This window comes from Erythrolamprus reginae, chromosome 1, assembly GCF_031021105.1.
Source record: "Erythrolamprus reginae isolate rEryReg1 chromosome 1, rEryReg1.hap1, whole genome shotgun sequence".
Taxonomy (NCBI): domain Eukaryota; kingdom Metazoa; phylum Chordata; class Lepidosauria; order Squamata; family Dipsadidae; genus Erythrolamprus; species Erythrolamprus reginae.
In genome coordinates, this window is record NC_091950.1 from 507,521 (window position 1) to 531,254 (window position 23,734).

General features: G+C 51.4%; 2 protein-coding genes across 4 annotated transcripts; both read right to left on the bottom strand.

The window, feature by feature from the left end:
* Nucleotides 1-1,957: 1,957 nt before the first annotated feature.
* On the bottom strand, nt 1,958-6,811 carry LOC139162632 (potassium voltage-gated channel subfamily V member 2-like). The gene is made up of 2 exons (XM_070743228.1): nt 5,486-6,811; nt 1,958-3,405 (listed from the first exon to the last, which is right to left on the bottom strand). Exons 1-2 carry the CDS (start codon nt 6,734-6,736, stop codon nt 3,157-3,159), a joined length of 1,500 nt encoding a protein of 499 aa, XP_070599329.1. The 5' UTR covers nt 6,737-6,811; the 3' UTR covers nt 1,958-3,156.
* Nucleotides 6,812-8,525: 1,714 nt separating this feature from the next.
* Nucleotides 8,526-17,416, bottom strand: CD320 (CD320 molecule). 3 transcript variants are annotated; one of them, XM_070743242.1, is made up of 6 exons: nt 17,272-17,416; nt 14,129-14,584; nt 11,262-11,321; nt 10,911-11,068; nt 10,592-10,737; nt 8,539-9,054 (listed from the first exon to the last, which is right to left on the bottom strand). In XM_070743242.1, exons 1-6 carry the CDS (start codon nt 17,312-17,314, stop codon nt 8,598-8,600), a joined length of 1,320 nt encoding a protein of 439 aa, XP_070599343.1. In that variant the 5' UTR covers nt 17,315-17,416; the 3' UTR covers nt 8,539-8,597. The 3 variants fall into 3 exon arrangements, with proteins under 3 accessions (XP_070599352.1, XP_070599343.1, XP_070599360.1); XM_070743251.1 differs by lacking the exon at nt 14,129-14,584 and having other exon boundaries at nt 8,526-9,054; nt 17,272-17,400; XM_070743259.1 differs by lacking the exon at nt 10,911-11,068 and having other exon boundaries at nt 8,880-9,054; nt 17,272-17,399.
* Between the last annotated feature and the right edge of the window lie 6,318 nt (nt 17,417-23,734).

The following is a 23,734-nucleotide window of genomic DNA, read 5'->3' on the forward strand; positions in this document are numbered from 1 at the left end:
CAGGTGGCTTACAATAATAATATAAATACAAGTAGATACAGAATAATAATAATAATAATAATAAGTTGAATACAGTGATCCCTGGTTTTTCGCAGGGGTTGCATTCCAAGACCACCTGTGAAAAATGAATTTCCACAAAATAGAGGAAAGATGTTTTTAATGTGTTTAATGAGTATTTGGACTTTAAACCCTCCCTGTATTGTTAACAACGCACCGCTGGTGACCGCTGAGATTCTCTAAGGTACCACGCGGGGTGAAGGAGGACGCCCCCCTTCTTTCCCATTGAAAAACCCCGTGAAATAGCGAATCCGCGAAAGATGAATTGTGACGTAGCAAGGGATTCTGTATAACATCTATAACACCCCATAATAAAAAGAACCCATTCATTACAAAACAGTCATAATCCCATGCATACAGGTTGGCCATGGAAGTTGGACTATTCACGGCCCCCCTGCTGGCAAAGGCCTTCGTGGCCTTACAAAAGGCCAGTAGGGTGGGAGCAGTAGAAGTTGGTTCCATACAGCCGGGGCGGCCACAGAGAAGGCCCTCCCCCAACAACCTGCATTGCTTAGTCGACGGGACCTGGCAGAGGCTCTTATTGGTCTCTGGGAGGTGGGTGGCATTTACCCTAAATGGACAATAATGCATTATTTTTCTGAATTGTGGAGGGCACAAGTGATGAACCACTGAGTCTCTTGTGGTGCAAGTTCAATTCCTCCCCCTGGATTTCTAGAAATGTGGGTTGGGGAGTTGAGGGTGATAGTGGTGGGGGTCTTGCTTTGATCAGCCTCCCCTTATGCAGAGGAGGCGGCCTGGGTCCCCTCTGCCCACCTGTTGCTGGAAGAAGAAACAGACTAGCCACCCAGAGAGCAAGACGGAGCTTATGGAGCCTGTGGAACTGACTGCCACAAGAAAACTGTCCTGCTGGCTTTAAAATTGATTTAAAGGGGTGGTGGTGGTGGTGGCACGGCACATTCATGAGATTAGATAATTAAAAAAAGGAAGGAAATGTATTTAGGGTTCGCTGCAACTAGGCATCATAGGAAACCAGTCAAGCCTCCTTGTTCCTCAAAGGCCACCACGTTCTCCAGATTTGGGGGGCAGCAATAGACACACGTTCCTGGGAAACAGTTGCGTGTCCAAATTGAGCCCGACTCCAACTGCATCCAGTGAAATGTACCATACTGTAGATAGCCAAGCTCTTTTAATTTATATAAATATCTATAAATGTGTGTGTATGTATGTATATATATGTATATGTATATGAGAAACTTCCTCAGACTTGTAAATGTTTTTGTTCTTTAGGGTTTATGATTTCTGCCAAGTGCCTCCTTGCTTTTCCTCCGCATTAAACGCAAACTGCTTCCAAACGTCTGGTGGGGTCTTCTACTTTTTAGGGCCCGTTAGGGGGGCTGAGGAGGGGGCAGGTTGGTGTGACCCCCACAGGCCAGGCAGAATTGCAAAAAAGTCTCCCCAGCAATTTTGTTGCACAAAGTTTTGCAGGCTGTATGTTTTGCCTGTGGGCCTGCTCTGCTCTTTCTCCCCACCAGCCCTCCAATTAGCCAGGAAACAGGTGTAGTCCTGAAAAAGTCTCTGCGTCTCTGTGTGTGTGTGTCTCTTCCCTGTCCAGCAGCCTCATGCTGAATATTTCATCTGGACATGGACAGATGGGCAAATAATAATGGTGGGATAGAAAGAATATAGCAATAGCAATAGCACTTATATATCCTGCTTTCCCAGCCCCCTCTGAGCGGTTTACAGACTCAGCCTCTTGCCCCCAACAATTGGGGTCCTCATTTGACCCCCCCCCCCTCGGAAGGATGGAAGGCTGAGTCCACCTGGAGATGGTGGGGAGATTTGAACTGCTGAACTACTGCTAGCACTTGGTTGAAGGAGGGTGCCCTCTAACCACTGTGCCACCCCAACTCTTTTTCCTATCTATTTCTCTCTCTCTCTCTCTGTCTTTCTTTCTATCTATTTATCATCTACCACTTTCTCTCTCTCCATCCATCCATCTTTCCCTCTCTCTCATTTATCTATTACTTTCTATCACTATCACTCTAGCAACAGCATTTAAACTTATATTCCACTTCCTAGTGCTTCCAGAGTCAGCCTCTTGCCCCCAACGCCCTGGGCCCTCATTTGACCCCCCCCTCGGAGGGATGGAAGGCGGAGTCAACATTGAGCTGGTGGTGGGATTCGAACTACAGCTAGCCATTAGCCGTTAGTTGAAGGCGCCTGCAGTGCTGCCCTCTAACCACTGGGCTCTTTTCTCCATTTCTCTCTATTCCCCTCTCTCTCTTTCATCTATTACTTTCTCTCTCTCACTCTATCATTATAGCCATAGCACTTAGACTTACATGCCGCCCCGTAGGGCTTTTCCAGCCCTCTCTAAACAGTTCTTGCCCCCAACAATCGGGGTCCTCATTTGAGCCCCCTGGGAAGGACGGAGGGCGGAGTCCACCTGCAGCCGGTGGGGAGATCTGAACCGCTGAACTACAGCTGGCAGTCGGCTGAAGGAGCCTGTGTAGGGCTGCCCTCTAACCACTGCGCCCACGGGCTCAAGGCCTTCTGCCCAGCACAGGGGCTGAACTGCCTGCCACTGCCACCACCTCCCAGCTGGGTCTGAAGCTGGACCCTCCAGGGTGACCCAGAGCCCCCCAGTTACGACCACAGCCGAGCCCAGCCCTTATGCTGTTAAGTGGGGCTGCTTCCTTTTCACCGAGTGCCGCCTCCTTTTACAACTTTTCTTGCCGTGGCTGTTAAGAGAAACACCGTGTCCCTTTACACTGGGAGCCTGGTTGATTCAGCCAAGGGGGCTTCTGCCCAGGACGAATGTGGGTCAGCGGCCAAAGGGTCCAAATTTTGATTTTTTTCCCAAGAGACTTAACAGTGAAAAACGTTTTTCCTGGTGCCTTTCTAACTTTCAATGGTCACTAAGCAAACTCTTGTTAAGTCAAGGACCAGCTGCAGCTTCATGCCAGGTGGTTCAGCTCTAGACGGACAGGTTGGGGTGGGGGGGATCAGCCCTCTCTGCCCCCTCCCACATCTGCAAGGGAAAGGGGGGCGAGAAGGCTGGAGGGGTCCCAGGTGCGAGGAGGGCAGGGCTGGCAGGGGGGCAGGCCCTCTCTGCTGGGGGGTGGGGGCGGGGGGGGGCTAGCAGCACCCGTCCATCTTGGCCCGCAGCCTCTCCTTCAGGCTGTGCTCGCGGGGGGTCTTGAGGGCCACGGTGCTCTTGTCCTCGTGGGCCTTGAGGGTGGCGTAGTAGTCGGAGAACTTGTTGTAGAGGATGGAGATGGGCATCCCGTTCAGGATGATCCCGAAGGCGATGCAGCCAAAGGCCACGGCCCTGCCCAGGAAGGTGTCCGGCACCGTGTCCCCGTAGCCCACCGTGGAGAGGCTCACCTGGAGGAGGAGCAGGAGGGTGAAAAGGAAGAGGAGGAGGAAGAGGTATGAGGAAGAGGAGGAGGAAGATGAAGAGGGTAAAGGAGAGCAAGAGGAGGAGGAAGAGGCATAAGGAGAGAAAGAGGCAAGGAGGAGGCAGAGGCAAGAGGAGGAAGAAAAAGAAGAGGAGGAGGAGGAAGAGAAGGAGGAAGAGGAAGATGAGGTGGAAGAGGGAGGAGGAAGCAAGAGGAGAAGGAAAAAGAGGAAGAGGAGGAGGAAGAGGAGAAGGAAGAGGAGGAAGCAAGAGGAGAAGGAAGAAGAGGACGATGAGATGGAAGAGGAGGAAGAGGAGGAGGAAGAGAAGAGGAAGAGGGAGGAGGAAGCAAGAGGAGAAGGAGGAAGAGGAAGAGGAGGAGGAAGATGAGGTGGAAGAGGAAGAGGAGGAAGCAAGAGAAGGAAGAAGAGGAAGAGGAGGAAGCAAGAGGAGAAGGAAGAGGAGGAGGAAGAGAAGAGGAAGAGGAAGCAAGAGGAGAAGGAAGAGGAGGAGGAAGAGAAGAGGAAGAGGAAGCAAGAGGAGAAGGAAGAGGAGGAGGAAGAGGAGAAGGAAGAAGAGGAGAAGGAAGAGGAGGAAGAGGAGGAGAGAAGAAGAGCAAGTGATCCTCCTCAGCTGAAGCAAAGTCGCTTGCCAGACAGACCCTCTTGCCTTCACCCCAAAGATGATTCCAGATTTATTACGAGAGCTGGAAGGGGCCTTGCAGGTCATCTAGTCCAACCCCCCACTTCAAGCAGGAGCTCTTATACCAGTGGAGACAGATGGCCGTCCAATCTCCCCTTGAAGGTGGCGAGTGTTGGGGCTCCGGCCGCCTCCGCTGGCAACTTCTGTTCCCCTGGTTGATCACTCTGGCTGTCCAGAAAGTGATGATGAGGGGCTTGGGGGCTAAAGCAGATGAAGAAGACTTGGGGGGAGGGGGAATGTCTTTTCTAGCCAGGAGAACAATCTTCCGGGACTGGAGGGGGCTGAAGAAGGGGTCAGTCTATCCCCCAGGGCAGGACAAGAAGCAACGGATGGAATCTAACCAAGGAGGGAAGCCACCTGGAACGGAGAAGGAACTTCCTACTAGCGAGGACAATTAATCAGCGCAACAGAAGTGGCCTCCAGAAGTTGTGGGGCTCCATCACAGGGGGCTTCCAAGAAGAGACTGCACGGCTCCTTGTCTGGAGCGGTAAGAGGAGGGCTGGATGGAAAGACCTCCAAGGCCCCTCCCGGCTCTCCTGTGGTGACTACGACGGTTATCCAGAAAGTCAGGTTACAGGGCCCGTAGTTCTCTCACGGGGAATGTTTACGGGGGAAGTTGGCGTTACTATGGTGTGGCGGGAAGCCTGCAGAAAGGAACAAGCGGTGCCAGTGGTCAGGGGATCATCGAGTGGCGTTGTGGGGAAGGTTAGAGATGAGTGTCCTCATTCCGTCTCCCTCCAAGGGCGAAGGGGCCACTGTGCCTGAAAGCTGAGGGCAGGGACGCTGCTGCCATGGGGGCCCAAGATTCTTCTCAACGATTGCTGAATTTTGGGTTGTTTGGCTGAAGGAGAATGGGTGTGGCACCACTGCACTGATTGACGTTTGCTCTCTGGAGTAGAGTGATATTAAGCCCATGTTTCACCTCCGGTCACTGTGCAGTTGAGAAAAGCCTTTTGCCTTCAATCTCGAAACGGTCAAGAAATTCTCGGGCGGTACGGACTCTGCCGATGTTGTGCGCTTCAGTCAGCATCTTGGCCAACCATCGCAGCAGAGTTCACCTGCCCTTAGCATTCAGGTAGCGTACTAGAGCGCCCACTTCGCCCTTGGAGGGACTGACCACTGGCACAGCTCGTTTGTTTCCGCTGGCTTCCCGCTACATGATATTCATACCGACTTCCCCCACGAACATTCCTCGCGAGAGCTATAATTATTTATTTGACTTGTATGCCGCCCCTCTCCGAGGACCCAGAGCGGCTCACAACATGGGCCTTGTAGCCTTACTTTCCGGATAGCCCTCGTATTATTAGCTGATGATTGGGGCAGGGAGGGAGGGGGCGGTGTACGCGCGCGGAAGGGTCGACTTACGGCTGCCCACCACCAGGCGTCGGGGATGCTGGTGAAGTTGGTGCCCGGGACGTCGTGCTCGACGGAGTGCATGAGGGCGGAGAAGGTGAAGATGCCCATGGCGATGAAGAGCAGGAGGCAGCAGACCGGCTGGCAGCACTGCCGGAGGGTGAAGCCGAAGGCCCTGAGGCCCGTGGAGTGCCGGGCCAGCTTGAGGATGCGGAAGATGCGCATGAGCTTGATGAGCTTCAGGACCTTCCCCAGCTTCCCCACGTTGCGCATCTGGTGCAGCTCCTCGGTGTCCTCGGCGTCCTCCTCGCCCAGGTACTCGAAGACGACCTGGATGTAGAAGGGCAGGATGGAGACCAGGTCGATGGCGCTGAAGGCCGCCCGGAAGAACTGCTGCACGCTGGCGGTGGAGACCACCCGCATGAGGTACTCCAAGGTGAAGAAGATGGCGCAGGCCGTCTCCATCTGCTCCATGCACCGCTTGGTGGTCTTGCCCTGCATCTCCTTCACCGTGCCGAGGCTCATCCCCACCACCGAGAACAGGACGCACAGGCTGGACAGGATGGCGGTGACCTTGGCCAGGGTGGAGGAGTAGGGGTTCTCGATCAGGTTCCAGACGGCCTTCCGGAACTGGCCCAGGAACTTCCCCTCGAAGTGCTCTTCCTTCTCAAACGTCTCCAGTTCGGCCTCCAGCTCCCGCTGGACCTTCAGGTACTCCACCATCTCGTCGTGCTGCTCCTCGAAGAGGATCCGGCAGCACCGCTGAGTGTACTTCATGTGGACCCCCCAGTAGTCGATCTCCTCCAGGAAGTTGGCCGAGCAGAGCTCGGTCAGGACCCACATGACACCACTGCGGTAGAAATGGAAGACGTACTTGAAGACCAGAGGGTCCCGGTCAAAGAAGTACTCGTTCCTCAGCACTGAGTAGTCGTCGCAGAGCTCCAGCCTCTTCGCGGGATCCGCACAGGTGGCCAGTTGCCCGATCCTGGTGAGGGGGTACCTGGCCGCCGCTCGGACAGCGATGTGGAAGCGCTGGCCTCCGATGTTGAGGGACAAGAAACATGGATCCTGCGGGTGGGACGATGGGTCGATGCTGTCCTGGGCCCGCTCGGCCAAATTGTCCACGGAGCTCCACCGCTTGACCAGCTTCTCCTGAGAGAAGGGGATGAAGAGGTCCGCGCTGTGGGTCCGGCAGCACTTCTGACAGACCCCGAACTTCATGTTGGCCGAGAGGCTGGCCCTCCTTTGCGCGGTCGGCCTCATGGCAGTGGACGAGGGCTCCTCTCACGGTCACCACCCGTGGCCAAAGCCTTGAGGGGAACTGGGGTGGTGTTAAGTGCCGAGGACCATCCGGGTTGCTCTTTGCAGCTCTGTCCAAGCTCCATGTGCCAGCAACCAGCTGAGCCCCCCCCCCCCCCAAAGCCACTGAATCCCAGTTAGGGGACTGGATGGACCTGGAAGACGCTGCCTCTGAGCTCCTTACACTCTTAATCAGATAATGCTCTTAAAATGTCAACCCAAGCAGCTAATTCGGTCGGCTGGGTTGGGTTGGTCTGATCTCAAATTAGTTAGGGATTTTTTTTAAAAGATGTGGTATAAGGCACCCATGTCAATGCCATGACCTGTATGTGTTCACATGTGTGAACTGCGCTGGCTGGGGAATTCTGGGAGTTGGTCCACAGGTCATTAACTTTGACGGGACTGCCCATCCCTGCTTTAGATGGTCAAATAAGGCGGCACTTTTGCCTGGACTCACAAACTGCCCTAGTCAGACCTCGCCTGGAGTATTGCATTCAGTTCTGGTCACCACACTACAAAAGGGACATAGAGACTCTGGAGAAGGTGCGGACAAGGGCAACCAAAATGATAAGGGGACTAGAAGCCATGACATACGAAGAGAGGCTGCAGGGGCTGGGCATGGATAGCCCAGAGAAAAGAAGGGCCAGGGGGACATTGAATTTAAACATGCCTGGGATAAACATCACCATCATCATCATCATTGTTATTATTATTTAGACTTGTATGCCGGCCTTCTCTGAGGCCTCAGGGCAGCTAGATCCATCCTGAGATAAAATACAGGAAAGAGAATAAGGACAGACGAGATGGACCACGAGGTCTTTTTCTGCTATTAGTCTTCTATGATAGCAGTATACTTGAGGGGCTGCCCCAGAGAGGAGGGGGTCAGGCTGTTTTCCAGGGCACTGAAGGGCCAGACCAGGAGCAACGGATGGAAGCTGACCAAGGAGATTCAACCTGGAAATAAGGAGGAACTTCCTGACGGTCAAAGGGATCAACCAGTGGAATGTCCTGCCAGCAGAAGTTGGCTCCAGGTTGACTCAGTCCTCCATCCCTCCAAGAGGGTCAAATGGGGACACAGATGATTGGGGACAAGAGGCTGATAGTGGTATATACATCTAAACGCTATTGCTATAGTCTTCAGGGGTGGGTGGGTGGGTGGGTGGGTGTTGCAGGCCTTTGGCCTTTCTGCTTGGGGGTCCGTCTCAAGGCTGGTGGAAGGATGAGCTTTGGGATCCTGAGAGGAGGGGTCTGAAAGGGGGAGGGGTCTGAAGAAAGGGGTGGGGAGGGGGCCACTTTAATGAGTGGGCGGAGATTCCAAAAGAACAAGAGAAGCCAGCCCCCCATAAAGGTTGGGAAGTGAATTTTAATGTTCCCACTCAAGACAGGGGGGTCGATCCAAGCACTGCACAAGCAGGGACCCCAGGCTGGGCAGCACACCCACAAAATTATGGGGGGGGGAGCTTTCCTGCCCTAAAACAGCTCACATCCTCACCCACCACTTAATTGAAGGAAGACACAATCTCCACAACCGGGCAGTGTCCAGATGCAGATGGACACCCAACAGGAGAATATAAACCGGGGGGGGGGGGGGGGGGGCAGCCAAAACCCGTTTTTTGTCCTGTGGGGGAATCTGTCACCCTCCCCAAACCTCCAGAACTTGAGAATAACCGGATGAGCAGAGCCGGGAGGGGCCCTGGAGGTCCTCTAGACCAGGGTTTCCCAACCTTGGCATTCGCTGGCTGGGGAATTCTGGGAGTTGAAGTCCAGATATCTTCACATGGCCAAGGTTGGGAACCACTGCTCCAGACCAACCCCGTTGAATGCATTAAATTGAAAGCGTCCAGTGAGGGGAGCACCCACCACGACTCTTGTGCAACGCAGCCGGAGGGGCCAGACAGGGGAGAGTAACACCCACCCCCAGAAAGGAAGCTGCTCCCCCCCTGCCCCCACGTTCTGGAAGAATCCTAGCCCAGGGCCCGGTCCGAGGGAGGCCTTTCACCAGGCGATGCTTCTCGGCGTCTTCTTCTGCCGGGGTGGACCAGGCGGCACAGCCGCTGTGGAAGTAGGCGAGGGGCCCACGCGGGCAGCAAGAGACACGGGGAGAGGATTTAAGTAGGAAAGCTATTTTAATTCCCCCCAAGGGAGGAGGGCTTCTCTTCCTGCCAGGGGTCCCAGGGGGGCTGCCGGAGCCTCCCACATCCAGGGAGAGTTCGCCTGGGGCTCCTGGGCGGGTCAGGGGGCACGGAGGAGCCCCTCGCCGGAAGGGAGGAAAGAGCCACTTCCTGCAAGAGAGGAAACAAAGGCTGGAGGCTTCGAGGACTGAGAATCTTTGCGTGAGAAGCCAAAGGTTGGACGTGCCACCATTTCCCCCCAAAGGGAGGCTACGGCGTTATTTTTCCCCACCACCCGAAAAGCCTGAAACCCAGCCAAGCTCCTTGGGCTTCGCTTCCTGAAAGCCCCCCCCCCCCAAAACAGCTGGTCCGAGCTGGTCCAGGGCCGAGCTGGGACAGAGCCAGGGGGTCACGCGGGTGCAGAGGTTGGCGATGACTTCACAGGCTGGCCCCCCTCTCTGTAGGAGACCTCTGGTGTGGAAGGGGACTTGGGAGGGGGGGTTTCCAGGAGGGGGCAGATGCAGCCACAAAGCCTCCTTTCTTTCAAGAAGTTCAAGGCCATCCCGTGCTCACCCACCTGGGCGGAAGCGGAAGGAGGGCTGGCCACGCTGGCACAACCTGAGTGGGCAACGTGACAAAGTGTGTGTGTGTGTGACACACAAGAGATGTGAACTTTCTACTGGGTGAGAAGCTCAGATTCAGGTTTCTTCCCTTTTCTCCATCCCACAATCCTAGGACAAGGGGCCCCTCCCTCAAGCTCAGAGGTGAGAAAGTGAGGACCAATCAAGGGAGACATTTCTTCTTCCCCCAGAGGGTCCTTGGTGGATGGGACTCCCTTCCAGAAGGGGCCGTGACAGCTGGATGAGACAGATTCATGGGTGCCAAGTGTATCAGAGGTGGTGATTGAAAGGGAGGTGCATGTGCCTATGCCTCTGTGTGGGATGAGGCAGGCAGGGTTCCCTGGAGTCCCATTGGTTGGGGGTCAAGGGAAAGGGAGGGTTTTGCCTTGTCCTTCTGCTCAAGATCCCCAGGGACAATTGGTGGGCCACAGAAGGCTGGACGTGAGGGGCTTTGGCCTGATTCAGCCGGGCTCTTCTTATGTTCTTATGATGGCTCCGGCAACACATTGGGACTTTGAGGAGTGGACTCTGATTTAGTTTGGATGCTGCCTGGAACCTGGACACAAGTTCTCCCAGGGCCCACCTCAAGGAAACCTTGGCTTTTAACCTCGCTCTCTGTGGGGCCTGTTCCTGGCATTACGAGGGGGGGTGGGGAGGGCTGAGCATAGGCTGAATAACAGCTGAACATAACAAAAGGTAAAGGAAAGTTCTTCAGCCCCAAAGTCATGCAAACATCACAATTTACACCTGGGAGGGGAGAGGGATGGGGGGGGGGTAAGCAGGCACAGAAGGTGGAGAGCGAATGGGGTTCTCCGAGGGGTCCCTGGGTTGAAGGTTTCTAGGAACGGAAGTCCAGTTAAGTTCCAAGCATCTGCTGAAAGAGTCGTAGATGCTTGGAACAAACTCCCAGCAGACGTGGTTGGTCAATCCACAGGAACTGAATTTAAACATGCCTGGGATAAACACAGACCCATCCTAAGATAACATACAGGAAATAGTATAAGGGCAGACGGGAAGGACCATGAGGTCTTTTCCTGCCCTCAGTCTTCTAGGTTTCTAAGTCCCATCAAATCAGACTTGGGGCTCACCTGTCCGGACGGCCAATCTCAGGGCTCTTCGTGTAGGATGAGCTGCTTAATGGCCGCTTTGAGTGGCAGCCGGGCCAGGCGGGGCTTGGCTTTTCTCCAGACGCACAAAGTGAGGGCTGCTGCGGCCACCAGGCTGACCAGGAGCGCTAGGAGAAGAGAATCAGAGAAGGGAGAGGAGAGGGGAGCGTCGGAACCTCCCCTCCTCCCAACGTGGATCAGTTCTTTCCATTTTGACAACATCACAATAACTAAGCACAGACCTACACCCATTTTCTCCCATTGCCTCCTTCTGATAACGCACGTTACGTTTTATATTTACACAATTCTTGTTTTTCCTGTGACTTTTCACATTGCACCACCGTCCTTCAGTTTTGTTTCCAATCCAATTACGCCATTTGGCCCAAATTTCATCATATTCTGATTTATGAACCTTCATCTGCAATAGTCTCCATGGCCATCTTGTCCATTTCTGCACATCTATAAATTTTGTGTAGTTGTGTGTCCTGGCATCGAACTGCCAGTGAAGTGAGACAGAGCCCCCCTGGGCCCCCCCTGTCCTTCCGGCATTGCAAAGCGGGAGAATGGGAGCGGCTGGTTTCCCTGCTAATTTCCCCAGGTCTGTTTGGGGGGGTCGGGGGGGGGGAGAGATCACTCATCCAGTGTTACTCACCGACAATGGCAGTGATGGTCAAAGGCTCCAGGGCCGCAGTTTCTGGGAGAGGAGGGGGGCCTGAGAAAGAAAGAAGAAGGGGAAAAAGGGGAGGGGGGGGCAGATGTTAACAACAATCCCTGTGAGGAGACAAAAATAAATGAAAACTGAGTTTTATTCTGTAGGATGGGGCTAAGGGTGAATGGTTGAAAAAGCTGAAGAGACTGGCACGGAGGTGCATTGAAGTGTGTTGAGTTCATGACTTGTGTTCATTCCTTTTCTTTCTCTCTTTCTCCCTTCCTTCCTTCCTGTCTATCTGTCTATCTAATCTATCTATCTATCTAATCTACCTACCTACCTACCTATCATCCATATCTATTCATCTTCAATCAATCAACCAAATCAATCAATCCTTGCTGTATCTATTTCTCTGTCCATATCTCTCTACCTATCCTCTCTCTATCCGTCCATTCATCCATCGTCTCTATCATTGTTTCCCAGTTTAACCTGCCTATCTATCTCACCTGCCCTCTCAATAAAACTCTTATTCCTACAGCCTTTCACTTGGCCAGACAGCGGAGCAATGGGTTCCTCAAACGGGGGAACTTCCTGGAGAAGGAATGAGCCCTTTGGAAGAAGGAGAAACAGAGTTTGCAAAGCAATGTGGGGAGAAGGGCAGGAGGCAGAGAAGGGCTGAAACACGAGATAAAACCCACAAGTGCTGGTGGGAAGCATAACACAGGAAACAAAACAAACCAGAGCATCAGGATGCAACAAAAAACACACAAAACCCCCCAAGAGTTCTGAGATCTCATTGAGAGATCTCAGGAAACATCCTGGGAGGAACTCGGGACTGTTGCAAGTAAGTGATTTATGGGCTGGGAATGTTTGGGGGAGTCGGATCAGCTCAGGACGGTTTGTGCAAACCGGAATGGTTATTACGCAATTACAGGGGGAGGCCTTACATAGCCAGACCCTCCAAGGGAAGCCCCTGCCCTCTGGGTTCTTGGTCTCAGGCAGACGGGACAGACGGGCTGCGTCCACGAAAGGTCCTGGTGGGCTACCCAGACCTGGGGATGGAACCTTTAGATCAGGAGCGTCCAACCTTGGGCCCTATAAGACCTGCGGACGTCAACTCCCACAATTCCCCAATCACCAGCCAGCCAGGGAATTCTGGGACTTGCAGTCCACAGGTCTTAAAAGAGGCCAAGATTGGAGGCCCCTGCCTTAGATGCTGGTTCTGGTTCTGTCAGAACATTTTAGCCAAGGGACCCAGGCCTGAGAGGAGGCAGCCAGCGCATTTTAAGCCTCTGAAGGGAATAAGGCAGAGAGCTGGGTTAAGTCTCGGGTGGGAAAAACCTCCACAGGGATTCAATAGCATTGGATTCAGTTTTATTAGAATTTAATTTTTCAACGCTTATGAAAAGGCAGAACTTCGTTGAGCTGCAGCTCATTTTTAAATAAATGGAAAAAAAAGAGGCCAGAACAGGTGCTACCATTTATTCCTTAAATTCACTTGCTGCCCATCTGGTGACAGCTGAAGGCCGCACTTGGGAAGACGTCCAGCAGAGCATGTTTAAAGATGCACATAAGGGAACATGGGAGAAACGGGAGGGGTGAGGGGAAGACACGCCTGCCCGTTTGAACATATGTGGGACGAGTGGCATGTGGCACAGCAAGGGGGGTGGGTGGGGGGGGTGAGGAAATGAGGCCAAGAGATGACAAGTGTTGGGGGAGGGAACCCAGTCAAGTCCAATTGACACCCACACCAAGCTCAATAGACGACAGAGGTGGATTAAGAGTTTAAGGCATTAAGGTTGGGGAGATACTGAATTAAGCCTCCCAATTAATCAGAAGTCACTCCAAGGGAAGGGGGGAGGGTCAGAGCCATGCTCAGAGGGGCAAGCTCCCCACTGTGGGTCCCCTGGGAGGACCCTCTGGCCCCACCCACAGCCCCACAGTAGAGGCTGAAAATTCAGGGCGCACCCCCAGCCCCCCAACAGCAAAACACAGCAAGCTTTAGGTCTCAGCGATGAAATTTAATTCCCCCCCCCTCCTGGCAATCTCAAAATGAACCTGATTCAAAAGACAACAGATTATTTACAGAAGGGAAGAATTGATCCCAGATCAGCACCAAAGAGGAGAACGAGCAGAACCGAAGAGGCCCAAATGCTGCATTTATTTATTTATTTATTTATTGGATTTGTATGCCGCCCCTCTATTTTTCTTTATTTCACCAATATAAAACTGGAGCCAGGCTGGACACGCACCACTTTTTTGTGCTGTTAAGTGTTAAACAAAAACAAACCAAAAAAAGGATTTGGGAACCTCTGCAAACTCCTCCACAATACCTTGAAATTTCAGAGTAATTCTAAATCTACTGTATGTCCACCCAGTTGGCGGCCTGGACTCTTGTCCAGCTTCCTCCAGGAAATGCTGGACAGGGCACTGGGGCCTTCCATGTGCTTGGGACACAACTTTGCCCACTGCGGAGGGTGGGATTCTCAGGGGACCCTCTAAACTCCCTTAATCTCTCCAAATGATGCATAGGGCGGAAACATGGGCAGGAACAACAGGGCCCCATCCTGCTCATTTGTTTCTGGCTAAAAATAATGCAGAATGCAGGGGAAAAAGAGCAAAAATAATGTATATCTCTAATCCAGAGGCTCTTTCACCCAGGTGGATTGGGAGTTGCAAACAGCATATAATCCCAAGAGCCATTGCAGCGAAATACAAAATATGACTGAACAGAGAAGCAGGGAGCAGCTTCAGCAACAGGCAGACAAGGGCGAGAGCTCTTTCCTACAGAACGGAGATGCAATTCAAAGAGAGGCCGGCCAAGAGAAGGGCCGTTGGGCATTCCACAATCGGACCACAGCTCAGCCCACCTTTGGGGGTCACGTGTGGGGGGGCCCTTGGAGTCTCTGGCTGATCTGTGCCGCAGCCCTCTTCGTCCGCTCCGTCGTGACAGTCCGGGTGGCCGTCGCACTTGAAAGACAGCGGGAGGCACTCGGCCTCCAGGGAGCACTGGAACTCGTCGCTTTCGCAGTGGTCCTCCTCGAGCGGGCCCACCAGGGACAGGCAGAGGGACTCGGCCTCGTCCGAACCATCCGGGCAATCTGGGTGCTGGTCACAAAACTGCTCAAAGGGCAGGCAGGGGCCACTGCTGTTGCCACAGCGACAGGCGCGGTCCCTGCAAAGGCTTCTCGGCCGCTGGCACCCTTCACCTTCGCAGCCGGGCTGACCCTCGGACTCTAGGCACAGCGGCACCAAGCCCCCCTCCTGGCAATGGAAGCTCTCAAGGGGGCAGGAGGGGGAGGAGGAGGAGGACGATGACAACAACCCTGCAGGCGGAGAGAAAAGAGAGAGGGAACGGTGGGCGGTGGAGGCTGGTCAGAGGTGTTGGCTACTGCCTGTAAAGCCCTACATGGCTTTGGGCCGGACTGTTTACGGGGCCGTCTCCTGCCACATACCTCCCAGAGACCAATGGGATCGCACAGGGTCGGCCTCCTCCGGGTCCCACCGACTAAGCAATGCAGGTTGGTGGGGCTGCGAGGGAGGGCCTTCTCTGTGGCTGCCCCGACTCTGTGGAAACAACTCCCCCCCCATGTCTGTACTTCTCCCACCCTGCTGACCTTCCAAAAGGCTACGAAGACCTGGCTTTGCCGACAGGCCTGGGGGCCATGAATGGTACATTTTTCATGGTCATATCACATTGAATGGTATGTTGCGTTGATTGGATTGCTGAGTTGTGAGTTTTTACTGGGGTTATTGTTTTAATTTATACTGGACTTCATTATTATTATTATTATTATTATTATTATTATTATTATTATTATTATTATTATTATTTAGACTTGTAGACTCGGAGTGGCTATTATTAACTGCATTTTTATATTTTATTGTAAACTGCCCTGAGCCCTTCAAGATTGGGCGGCACAGGAGTCGAATGAATGAATGAATGATGGAAGCAGAGGAATAAAAAGGGATGGAGGGATGGAGCAAATTCAGCTCTATTATCCGCCTCCCCCCCCCTTAAAGCCCAGTGAGACTCACTCTTTACAGAGTAAGAGAGCTGGAAGGGACCCTGGAGGCTGAAAGAGGAGAATGGCGACGCCTGTACAACTGCCAGGCTTTGGCAGAAACACACCACGCGTCCCTTGAGAAAAGCCGCTCTTCAGGCTCTGACCTTGGGTCCTTGTGGGGGAAGTAATCATTAACTAGCCCCTATTTATTTTGGAGAGGGTGAAATGAAATAATTCTGTTTTGTGCACCAATCCAAATCACGGCCAGAGAGTGTGACTGTGCAAGAGGTTGTAGGGCCGTGTTTATTTAGGGAACTCCTACAACTGCCTTCTCCCACGAGGACCCTGGGCGGCAACTCACAAGCCTCAGTCTTCCCACGGGTCTAATCTGGGCTTTTAGTCCTGCGCTGGATCCCACAAGACATCACTGGCTCACCTGGAGACCCTCCTGGAGACGGTCCACCTGCTCGGCTGCTAAGAGGCAACGGAGAGCAACTTGATGGCACTCGGTCAATCAATGCAAAAGCCCAGCATCAATGGGGAAGGGGCGACGGAGATAAAAGTCTTGGAGACCATCTTTTTGGGCAGGAGGGGGCCACACAATCAATGCCTGCAAAGCTTTTGCAGCTACCAGACGGAAGGCTAAATTGCGCTCGCCACTGCGGCTCCTAAGTTCTTGCGGGGCCAGCGCGACTTTGCTGCTGCAGCTGTGGAGGCAGCAAAACCGCGCATGGAGCCGCAGGTGCGCCCGTGTTTCGGCATGCACGGAAGGAAAAAGCCTCGCCAAAACATGTGCGCAATTTTACTGCCTCCACAGGTGCAGCAGCAAAATCGCGCTGACCCCACAAGAACTTAGGAGCCGTGGTGGTGAGCGCAATTCAATGTTCCTGTTCGCAGCCCACCGCTGTTGGTCTCTAACTAGGTCCAGCTGCTAATTATCTTGCAGTAGCTTGACTGCTCTCTAGTGATGCTCTGGGGAGGGAAAAGCCTCTGGGGGGGGGGGTTGTCTAAGCAAGGGGGGAGTTAGTGCAGCTCCAGTCCCCTTGGACTGGGGGGGGGGCAGAGGGTGAACCCTCTGCACATGCTCAGAACGCTTTGCACATGGGCAGAGGGTAAAAGAACCCAAATGGCATCGTTTGGGTGGGTGGAGCCTTGAACTACCTTTGTGACCAATAGCCGACAGGCACGGGCAAACCAGGAGCATTTCATCCCTGGGGGGGTGGGGGGTGGGGCTATAAGCCAAGGTCCAAAGGGGACTCCCCAACCTAAGGACCCAGAGCCCATCATTATCTGCAGAAGATAATACAGAATTATTAAATTTTGCGGAAGGGATCTTGGGGGTCATCTAGTCCAACCCCCTGCTCATGCAGGAGAGCCCAGGCGGCCCTAGACTCTTCCCGGCAAATGCCTGAAATGCCAAGGGTCCAAGGGGACTCCTGGACTGAGATGGGCCCTGGCGAGGGCTTCTGGTTCTAGTCCAACCTTCCTGCAAGAGATTGAGGGCAAGATGGGCAAATATGTATTTATTATAAAAGATATTAAAATGTTAAAAATATGAATATATTTATAAATATTGCACAAATGCACTTGAAAGGGAAACTGTGGTTGGGGGGCGATGATACTACAGTACATCTCCCCCCCTTAGTATTTATGACTCCGAGATTTTGGGGGTCTTTAACTCGAGGAAGGCTCGCCTTCCCCCCTTGAGCAGGTAGGCCAGGTCGCCGTGGCAACGGCCTCACCTCTGACCTTGTAAGAGGGCGGGAGGGTACCGCGCAAGGGGACATCGGCGCACGTGCGCGCCGGGGGGCGTGGAAAGCGAGCCCAGAGGAGGTGTGGCGGGGCGGAACGGCAAGACAGCCAATGGCCGCCTGCTGGGCGGGGTCTAGGATGCCTCTCGACCAATCGGCGTCCGCGAGATATGTTTACGGGCATGAATGAGTTCATCGTGTGGAGACGGTACTCTCCTCCTGCCCCCCCTTCCCCTCCTTCCCCCCTCCACTCACCGGCCTCCCAATTCAGCAGCAAGAGCAGAAGAAGGCGCGTCATGGTGCCGCGGCCGCCGACCGCCCGACTGAACGCCCGGCAAGCATGAAACCCGCCGAAGAAGGAGCGCGCCTGCGCAAAGGCCAAGAAAGCGTTGGGGGAGGAGCCACGCCTTCGAGTCGCGCATGCGCGGGAATAATAAGCGAGGCTCGTGCCGAGGGAGGGGTTAAAGAAGCGGGCAGCCGGCTGGGAAAAGCGCATGCGCAGTCTCGCGTGGAAGATCTGCACGTGCTGGGGGTCTTTTGCAAGGCTGAGCGGAGGGGGGGGGCGATGGTTGCAAATGGGGACTGAGTGCCGGGGTGGGGGGGGGCTGAGGGGTGGGGGCTTGGGAGGGGTCTCCTCTGCAGGGAAGCAAACCCTCAGCTGCAGGGAGGGGCACCCTGGTCACTTGGGGCTGCCAGAAATATTTTATTTTATTGATTGATTGATTTTGTCCAATACACAATGAGGGTCTTAGTGGGTGCATATACACACACACACACACACAGAGTAAAATACATGATGAAGGCTATAGAGGAGATACTCATAGTAAAATATATCTAAGAAAGAATAGAAAAAAAGCAATAGTAATAGAACATATCAATGAAAGAATAGAAGAAGAGATATAGGAATAGAAGAAAGGTAGAGGAGATATAGGAGAGGCAATAGGACAGGGGACGGAAGGCACTCTAGTGCACTTGTACTCGCCCCTTACTGACCTCTTAGGGATCTGGAGAGGTCAACCGTGGATAGTCTAAGGCAGTGTTTCCCAACCTTGGCCATTTGAAGATATCTGGACTTCAATTCCCAGAATTCCCCAGCCAGCAAATGCTGGCTGGAGAATTTTGGGAGTTGAAGTCCAGATATCTTCAAGTGGCCAAGGTTGGGAAACACTGGTCTAAGGGTCAAGTGTTGGGGGTTTGGGGATGACACTATGGAGTCGGGTAATGAGTTCCACATTTTGACAACTTGGTTACTGAAGTCGTATTTTTTACAGTCAAGTTTGGAGCGGTCAATATTAAGTTTAAATCTGTTGTGTGCTCTTGTGTTGTTGTGGTTGAAGCTGAAGTAGTCGCCGACAGGCAGGACGTTGCAGCATATGATCCTGTGGGCAATATTTAGATCCTGTTTAAGGCGCCTTAGTTCTAGGCTTTCTAGGCCCAGGATTGAAAGTCCAGTCTCGTAGGGGATTCTGTTTCGGGTGGAGGAGTGAAATTGGGCCGCTTGCTTTTAGCAATAGCATTTGGATTTATAGACCACAGGGCTTTCCAGCCCCCTCTAAGCGGTTGACAGACTCAGCCTCTTGCCCCCAACAATCTGGGTCCTCATTTGACCCACCTGGGAAGGAAGGAAGGAAAGATAGGAAGGAAAGAGAAGACAAAGGACAAGGAGGGAGGAGAGAGGGAGGGAGGAAGGAAAGGAGGGAAGAAAGGAGGGAGGGAGAGAGAGGAAGGAAGGAATAGCAATAGCTCTTAGACTTTAGAGTGCTTTTACAGCCGTTTCTACGTGGTTTACATAATCAGCACGTTTCCCCCCAGCAATCTGGGCCCCCATTTGACCCACCTTGGAAGGCTGAGTTAACCTTGAGCCTACTGGGATTCGATCTGCCAAACTGCTAGCAGCCGGTGATCAGCAGAAGTAGCCTGCAGGACTGCACTGTAACCACTGCACCACTGAGACTCCATGGCTCCATATGTCACATGCTTTTGCTGAATTTGAAAATTAAGGGAGACTAGGATTGATCTATTTCGGCCTTGTTCTGGCCTCATCAGCTAGCCATACCCTCACTGGGACTTGAACTTGCAACCTTGGCCTTGTAAGGCAGAGAATTAACCTCTAGGCTACAGTATCCAATCCCTTCAGCTCTGTACCAGGTATATATATATATTGGGTCCATCCGCAAGACGTTTTGGGAAAATGTGTGTCTTATCTGTCTACTAACTGATCCATCCATCCATTATCTCTATTAAAACTATATGATCCACTTTATATCGATTTGTCTGTGCGTCTATATCTACCTACCTATCTCTTATCTCTTAATTATCTCTATCCATTCTAGAATAGAATTTTATTGGCCAAGTGACCATAAAAGATTTCATCAAGAATCATAAGCTGCAACACTTAATTGTTGTAGGTATAAATATAAATATTAGGAAACAGCCAATATAAATCATAAGAATACAAGCAACAAGTCACGGTTATGCAGCCATACTCCTACAGGGAGGAGATGGGTGATAGGAAGGAGGAGGAGATTAATGGTTTCTGGTAAGAGAGCCTGGGTGAATAGTTTGACAATCGTGAGAGAATTGTTTGTTTAGCAGAGTGATGGCGTTTGCAAAAAACCTGTTTTTGTGTGTACGTACTTGTCTTGGTGTGCGGTGCTCTGTAGCCTTGTTTTGAGGGTCGGAGTTGAAACAGTTTGTGTCCAGGATGTGAGGGGTCAGTAGATATGCCGCTCAAAAATAAATAAATAAAGGGAACACTCAAATAACACATCCTTCCTGGATCAGAATGAATTGTTCTCCTTGAATACTTGAACACTGTTCTGTACAAAGTTGAATGTGCACAACAGCAGGTGAAATTGATTGAATGGAATGATTGCCTTTTATGCTTTTTTAAAGATTATTAATTAATTGGATTCAAGATTTTGTATATTGTGTATTGTAGGTTGTGAGCCGCCCCGAGTCCTCGGAGAGGGGGGGGGGCATAGAAATCCAATTAATAAATAAATAATAAATTAGTGTTGCTTCCTAAATGGACAGTTTGATTTCACAGAAGTTTGATTTACATGGAGTTATATTGTGTTGTTTAAGTGTCCCCTTTATTTTTTTGAGCAGTGTATTTCCACAGCCCTGTTTTTGACCTGTGCAGGATACAGGTCCTCGATGGAAGGCAGGTTGGCAGCAACCAAAATGATTAGGGGACTAGAAACCAAGAAATACAAAGAGAGGTTGCAGGAACTGGGCACGGATAGCCTAGAGAAAAGGAGGCCAGAGGGGACATGATAGCAGTCTACAGGTACTTGAGATGTTGCCACAGAGAGGAGAGGGTCACACCAACAAAATGATGTTTAACATTGACAAGAGCAAAGTCCTTCACCTAGGCAGAAAAAACCCTGGACACACATACAACCTGGGAGAAACCCCTCTTAGCAGTAGCGACTGCGAAAGAGACCTCGGAGTCTTGGTGGACAATCAACTAAACATGAGCCAACAATCTGCAGCAGCAGCTAAAAAAGCCAACACAATCCTAAGCTGCATCAACAGGGGAATACACTCCAAGACCAGGGAAGTACTAATATCACTCTACTACGCCCTGGTCAGACCACACCTGGAGTACTGTGTTCAGTTCTGGTCACCACACTTCAAAAGAGACATAGAAACTCTGGAGAAGGTGCAGAAAAGAGCAACCAAGAAGATTAAGGGGTTGGAAACCAAGATTTACGAAGAGAGACTGAGGGAACTGGGCATGGACAGCCTAGAGAAAAGGAGGGCCAGAGCGGACAGGATAGCAGTCTACAGGTATACGAGGGGATGTCACAGAGAGGAGGGGATCACTTTGTTCTTCAGGGCACCAGAGGGCCGGAAGAAGGAACAACGGCTGGAAGCTGACCAAGGAGAGATTCAACATGGAGATAAGGAGGAACTTCCTGACGGTCAGAGCGATCAACCAATGGAACAACCTACCAGCGGACGTTGTGAACTCCAACACTCTGGACATTTTTAAGAGAAGATTGAACTGCCACTTGACTGGTGTGCTACAGGGTTCCTGCTTGGGCAGGGGGTTGAACTCGATGGCCTTCATGGTCCCTTTCAACTCTAACAATAAATAAATAAACACTGTTTTCCAGGGCACCAAGGGCCGGATGAGGAACAACGGCTGGGAGCTGACCAAGGAGAGATTCAACCTGGATATAAGGAGGAACTTCCTGACGGTCAAAGCGATCAACCAGTGGAATGTCCTGCCAGTGGAAGTTGTGAACGCCCCAACTCTATGTTTTCAAGAGGAGATTGGACTGCCATATCTGCCTGGGGAGGTGTAGGGTTTCCTGCTTGAGCAGGGGGTTGGACTAGATGACCTGCAGGGTCCCTTTCAACTCTAATAAATAAACAAAATAAATAGTTTTTATGCAGTTTATCTAATGCAGTGTTTCCCAACCTCGGCCACTTGAAGGTATCTGGACTTCAACTCCCAGAAGCATTTGCTGGCTGGGGAATTCTGGGAGTTGAAGTCCAGATACCTTCAAGTGGCCGAGGTTGGGAAACACTGGTCTAATGTATGATCCATGCATCCATCCATCATCTCTCTCTCAAAAGTTGTAGTTAGTCCTCAATTTACAACAGTGACTGTTCAAAGTCACAACAGCAGTGACAAACGACAGCCGCTTCAGCCTCCCCGTGGTTACGTGATCAACGTTTAGACGCCTGGCAACTGGTTCATACTTACGACCTTTGCTGCGTCCCAAGGTCACATGATCCCCTTTTACGACCTGACAGGCCAAGTTGATTCAGGAGGCCAGATTCACTTGGCAAACTTTAACAAACTGCCCTGACTCACTTAACAACAGGGGCTGGGAAGGTTGGGAAATGGGGCACAGCTCAGTTTAAGCAGGTATCTCGTAGGTTTTGGCCTCGGTTTTGCTCCTGAGATGAGGATTCCCCGTAACCTCTTCCTGTTCTGTTTCTCATTTATGCACCTATTTCAGAGCTGGGACAGGACAGACATTTAATACACAAATCCACTCTTAACCAATGTCTCCAGCCTTCATTTATTCTGGCTGTTATCTGAGTGAATAATAATAATAATGATAATAAATAATAATAATAATAATAATTTATTAAACTTGTATGCCGCCCCTCTCCTTGAAACCAAGACTTACGAAGAGAGATTGTGGGAACTGGGCATGGATAGCCTAGAGAAAAGGAGGGCCAGAGCGGACATGATAGCTGTAAGTAGGATGCTTGGCTGCATAGCTAGAGGTATAACAAGCAGGAAGAGGGAGATTGTGATCCCCTTATATAGAGCGCTGGTGAGACCACATTTGGAATACTGTGTCCAGTTCTGGAGACCTCACCTACAAAAAGATACTGACAAAATTGAAGGGGTCCAAAGACGGGCTACAAGAATGGTGGAAGGTCTTAAGCATAAAACGTATCAGGAAAGACTTCATGGACTCAATCTGTAGAGTCTGGAGGACAGAAGGAAAAGGGGGGACATGATCGAAACATTTAAATATGTTAAAGGGTTAAATAAGGTCCAGGAGGGAAGTGTTTTTAATAGGAAAGTGAACACAAGAACAAGGGACACAATCTGAAGTAAGTTGGGAGAAAGATCAAAAGCAACGTGAGGAAATATTATTTCACTGAAAGAATAGTAGATCCTTGGAACAAACTTCCAGCAGACGTGGTTGAATCCACAGTAACAGAATTTAAACCTGCCTGGGATAAACATATATCCATCCTAAGATAAAACACAGGAAATAGTATAAGGGCAGACTAGATGGACCATGAGGTCTTTTTCTGCCGTCAGTCTTCTATGTTTCTATGTTTCTATACAGGTATATGAGGGGCTGCCACAGAGAGGAGGGGGTCACTTTATTCTCCAGAGCACCAGAGGGCCGGACGAGGAACAACGGCTGGAAGCTGACCAAGGAGAGATTCAACCTGGAAATAAGGAAGAACTTCCTGACGGTCAGAGCGGTCAACCATTGGAACAACCTGCCAGGGGAGGTGGTGAACTCCCCAACTCTGGACACCTTCAAGAGGAGATTGGACTGCCATTTGGCTGGGGTGCTTTAGGATTTCCTGCCTAGGCAGGGGGTTGGACTTGATGACCTGCATGGTCCCTTTCAACTCTAACAATAAATAAATAAATAAATAAATAATTAATTAATTAATTAAATACATAAATAAATAAAATAATTAAATACATAAATAAATAATTAAATACATAAATTAAATACATAAATTAAATAATTAAATAAATGAATTTGGAGTCTTGGTGGACAATCAACTAAACATGAGTCAGCAATGTGCAGCAGCAGCCAAAAAAGCCAACTCAATCCTAAGCTGCATCAACAGAGGAATACGCTCCAAGACCAGGGAAGTACTAATACCACTCTACTATGCCCTGGTCAGACCCCAGTACTGCTGGAGTACTGCATCCAATTCTGGTCACCTCACTACAAAAAAGACATCGAAACTCTGGAGAAGGTGCAAAAAAGAGCAACCAAAATGATTAGGGGACTCGAAACCAAGACTTACGAAGAGAGACTGAGAGAACTGGGCATGGACAGCCTAGAAAAAGAAGGTCTAGAGGGGACATGATAGCAGTTTACAGATACTTGAGGGGTTGCCACGGTGAGGAGGGGGTCTCTTTATTCCCCAGGGCACCAGAGGACCGTAGGAGGAACAATGGTTGGAAGCTGACCAAGGAGAGATTCAA

What these genes read in the sequence shown, in the direction of transcription:
- LOC139162632 (XM_070743228.1), bottom strand. Translation starts at nt 6,736, where the DNA reads ATGAGGCCGACCGCGCAAAGGAGGGCCAGCCTCTCGGCCAACATGAAG. An exon ending in ACGCCTGGTGGTGGGCAGCC is followed by an intron (nt 3,406 to 5,485) that starts GTAAGTCGACCC and finishes CTCCTCCTCCAG; the next exon opens with GTGAGCCTCTCCACGGTGGG.
- CD320 (XM_070743242.1), bottom strand. Translation starts at nt 17,314, where the DNA reads ATGACGCGCCTTCTTCTGCTCTTGCTGCTGAATTGGGAGGCCG. An exon ending in GCTGCTGAATTGGGAGGCCG is followed by an intron (nt 14,585 to 17,271) that starts GTGAGTGGAGGG and finishes CTCCGCCTGCAG; the next exon opens with GGTTGTTGTCATCGTCCTCC. An exon ending in GACCATCACTGCCATTGTCG is followed by an intron (nt 11,069 to 11,261) that starts GTGAGTAACACT and finishes CAAAATTTATAG; the next exon opens with ATGTGCAGAAATGGACAAGA.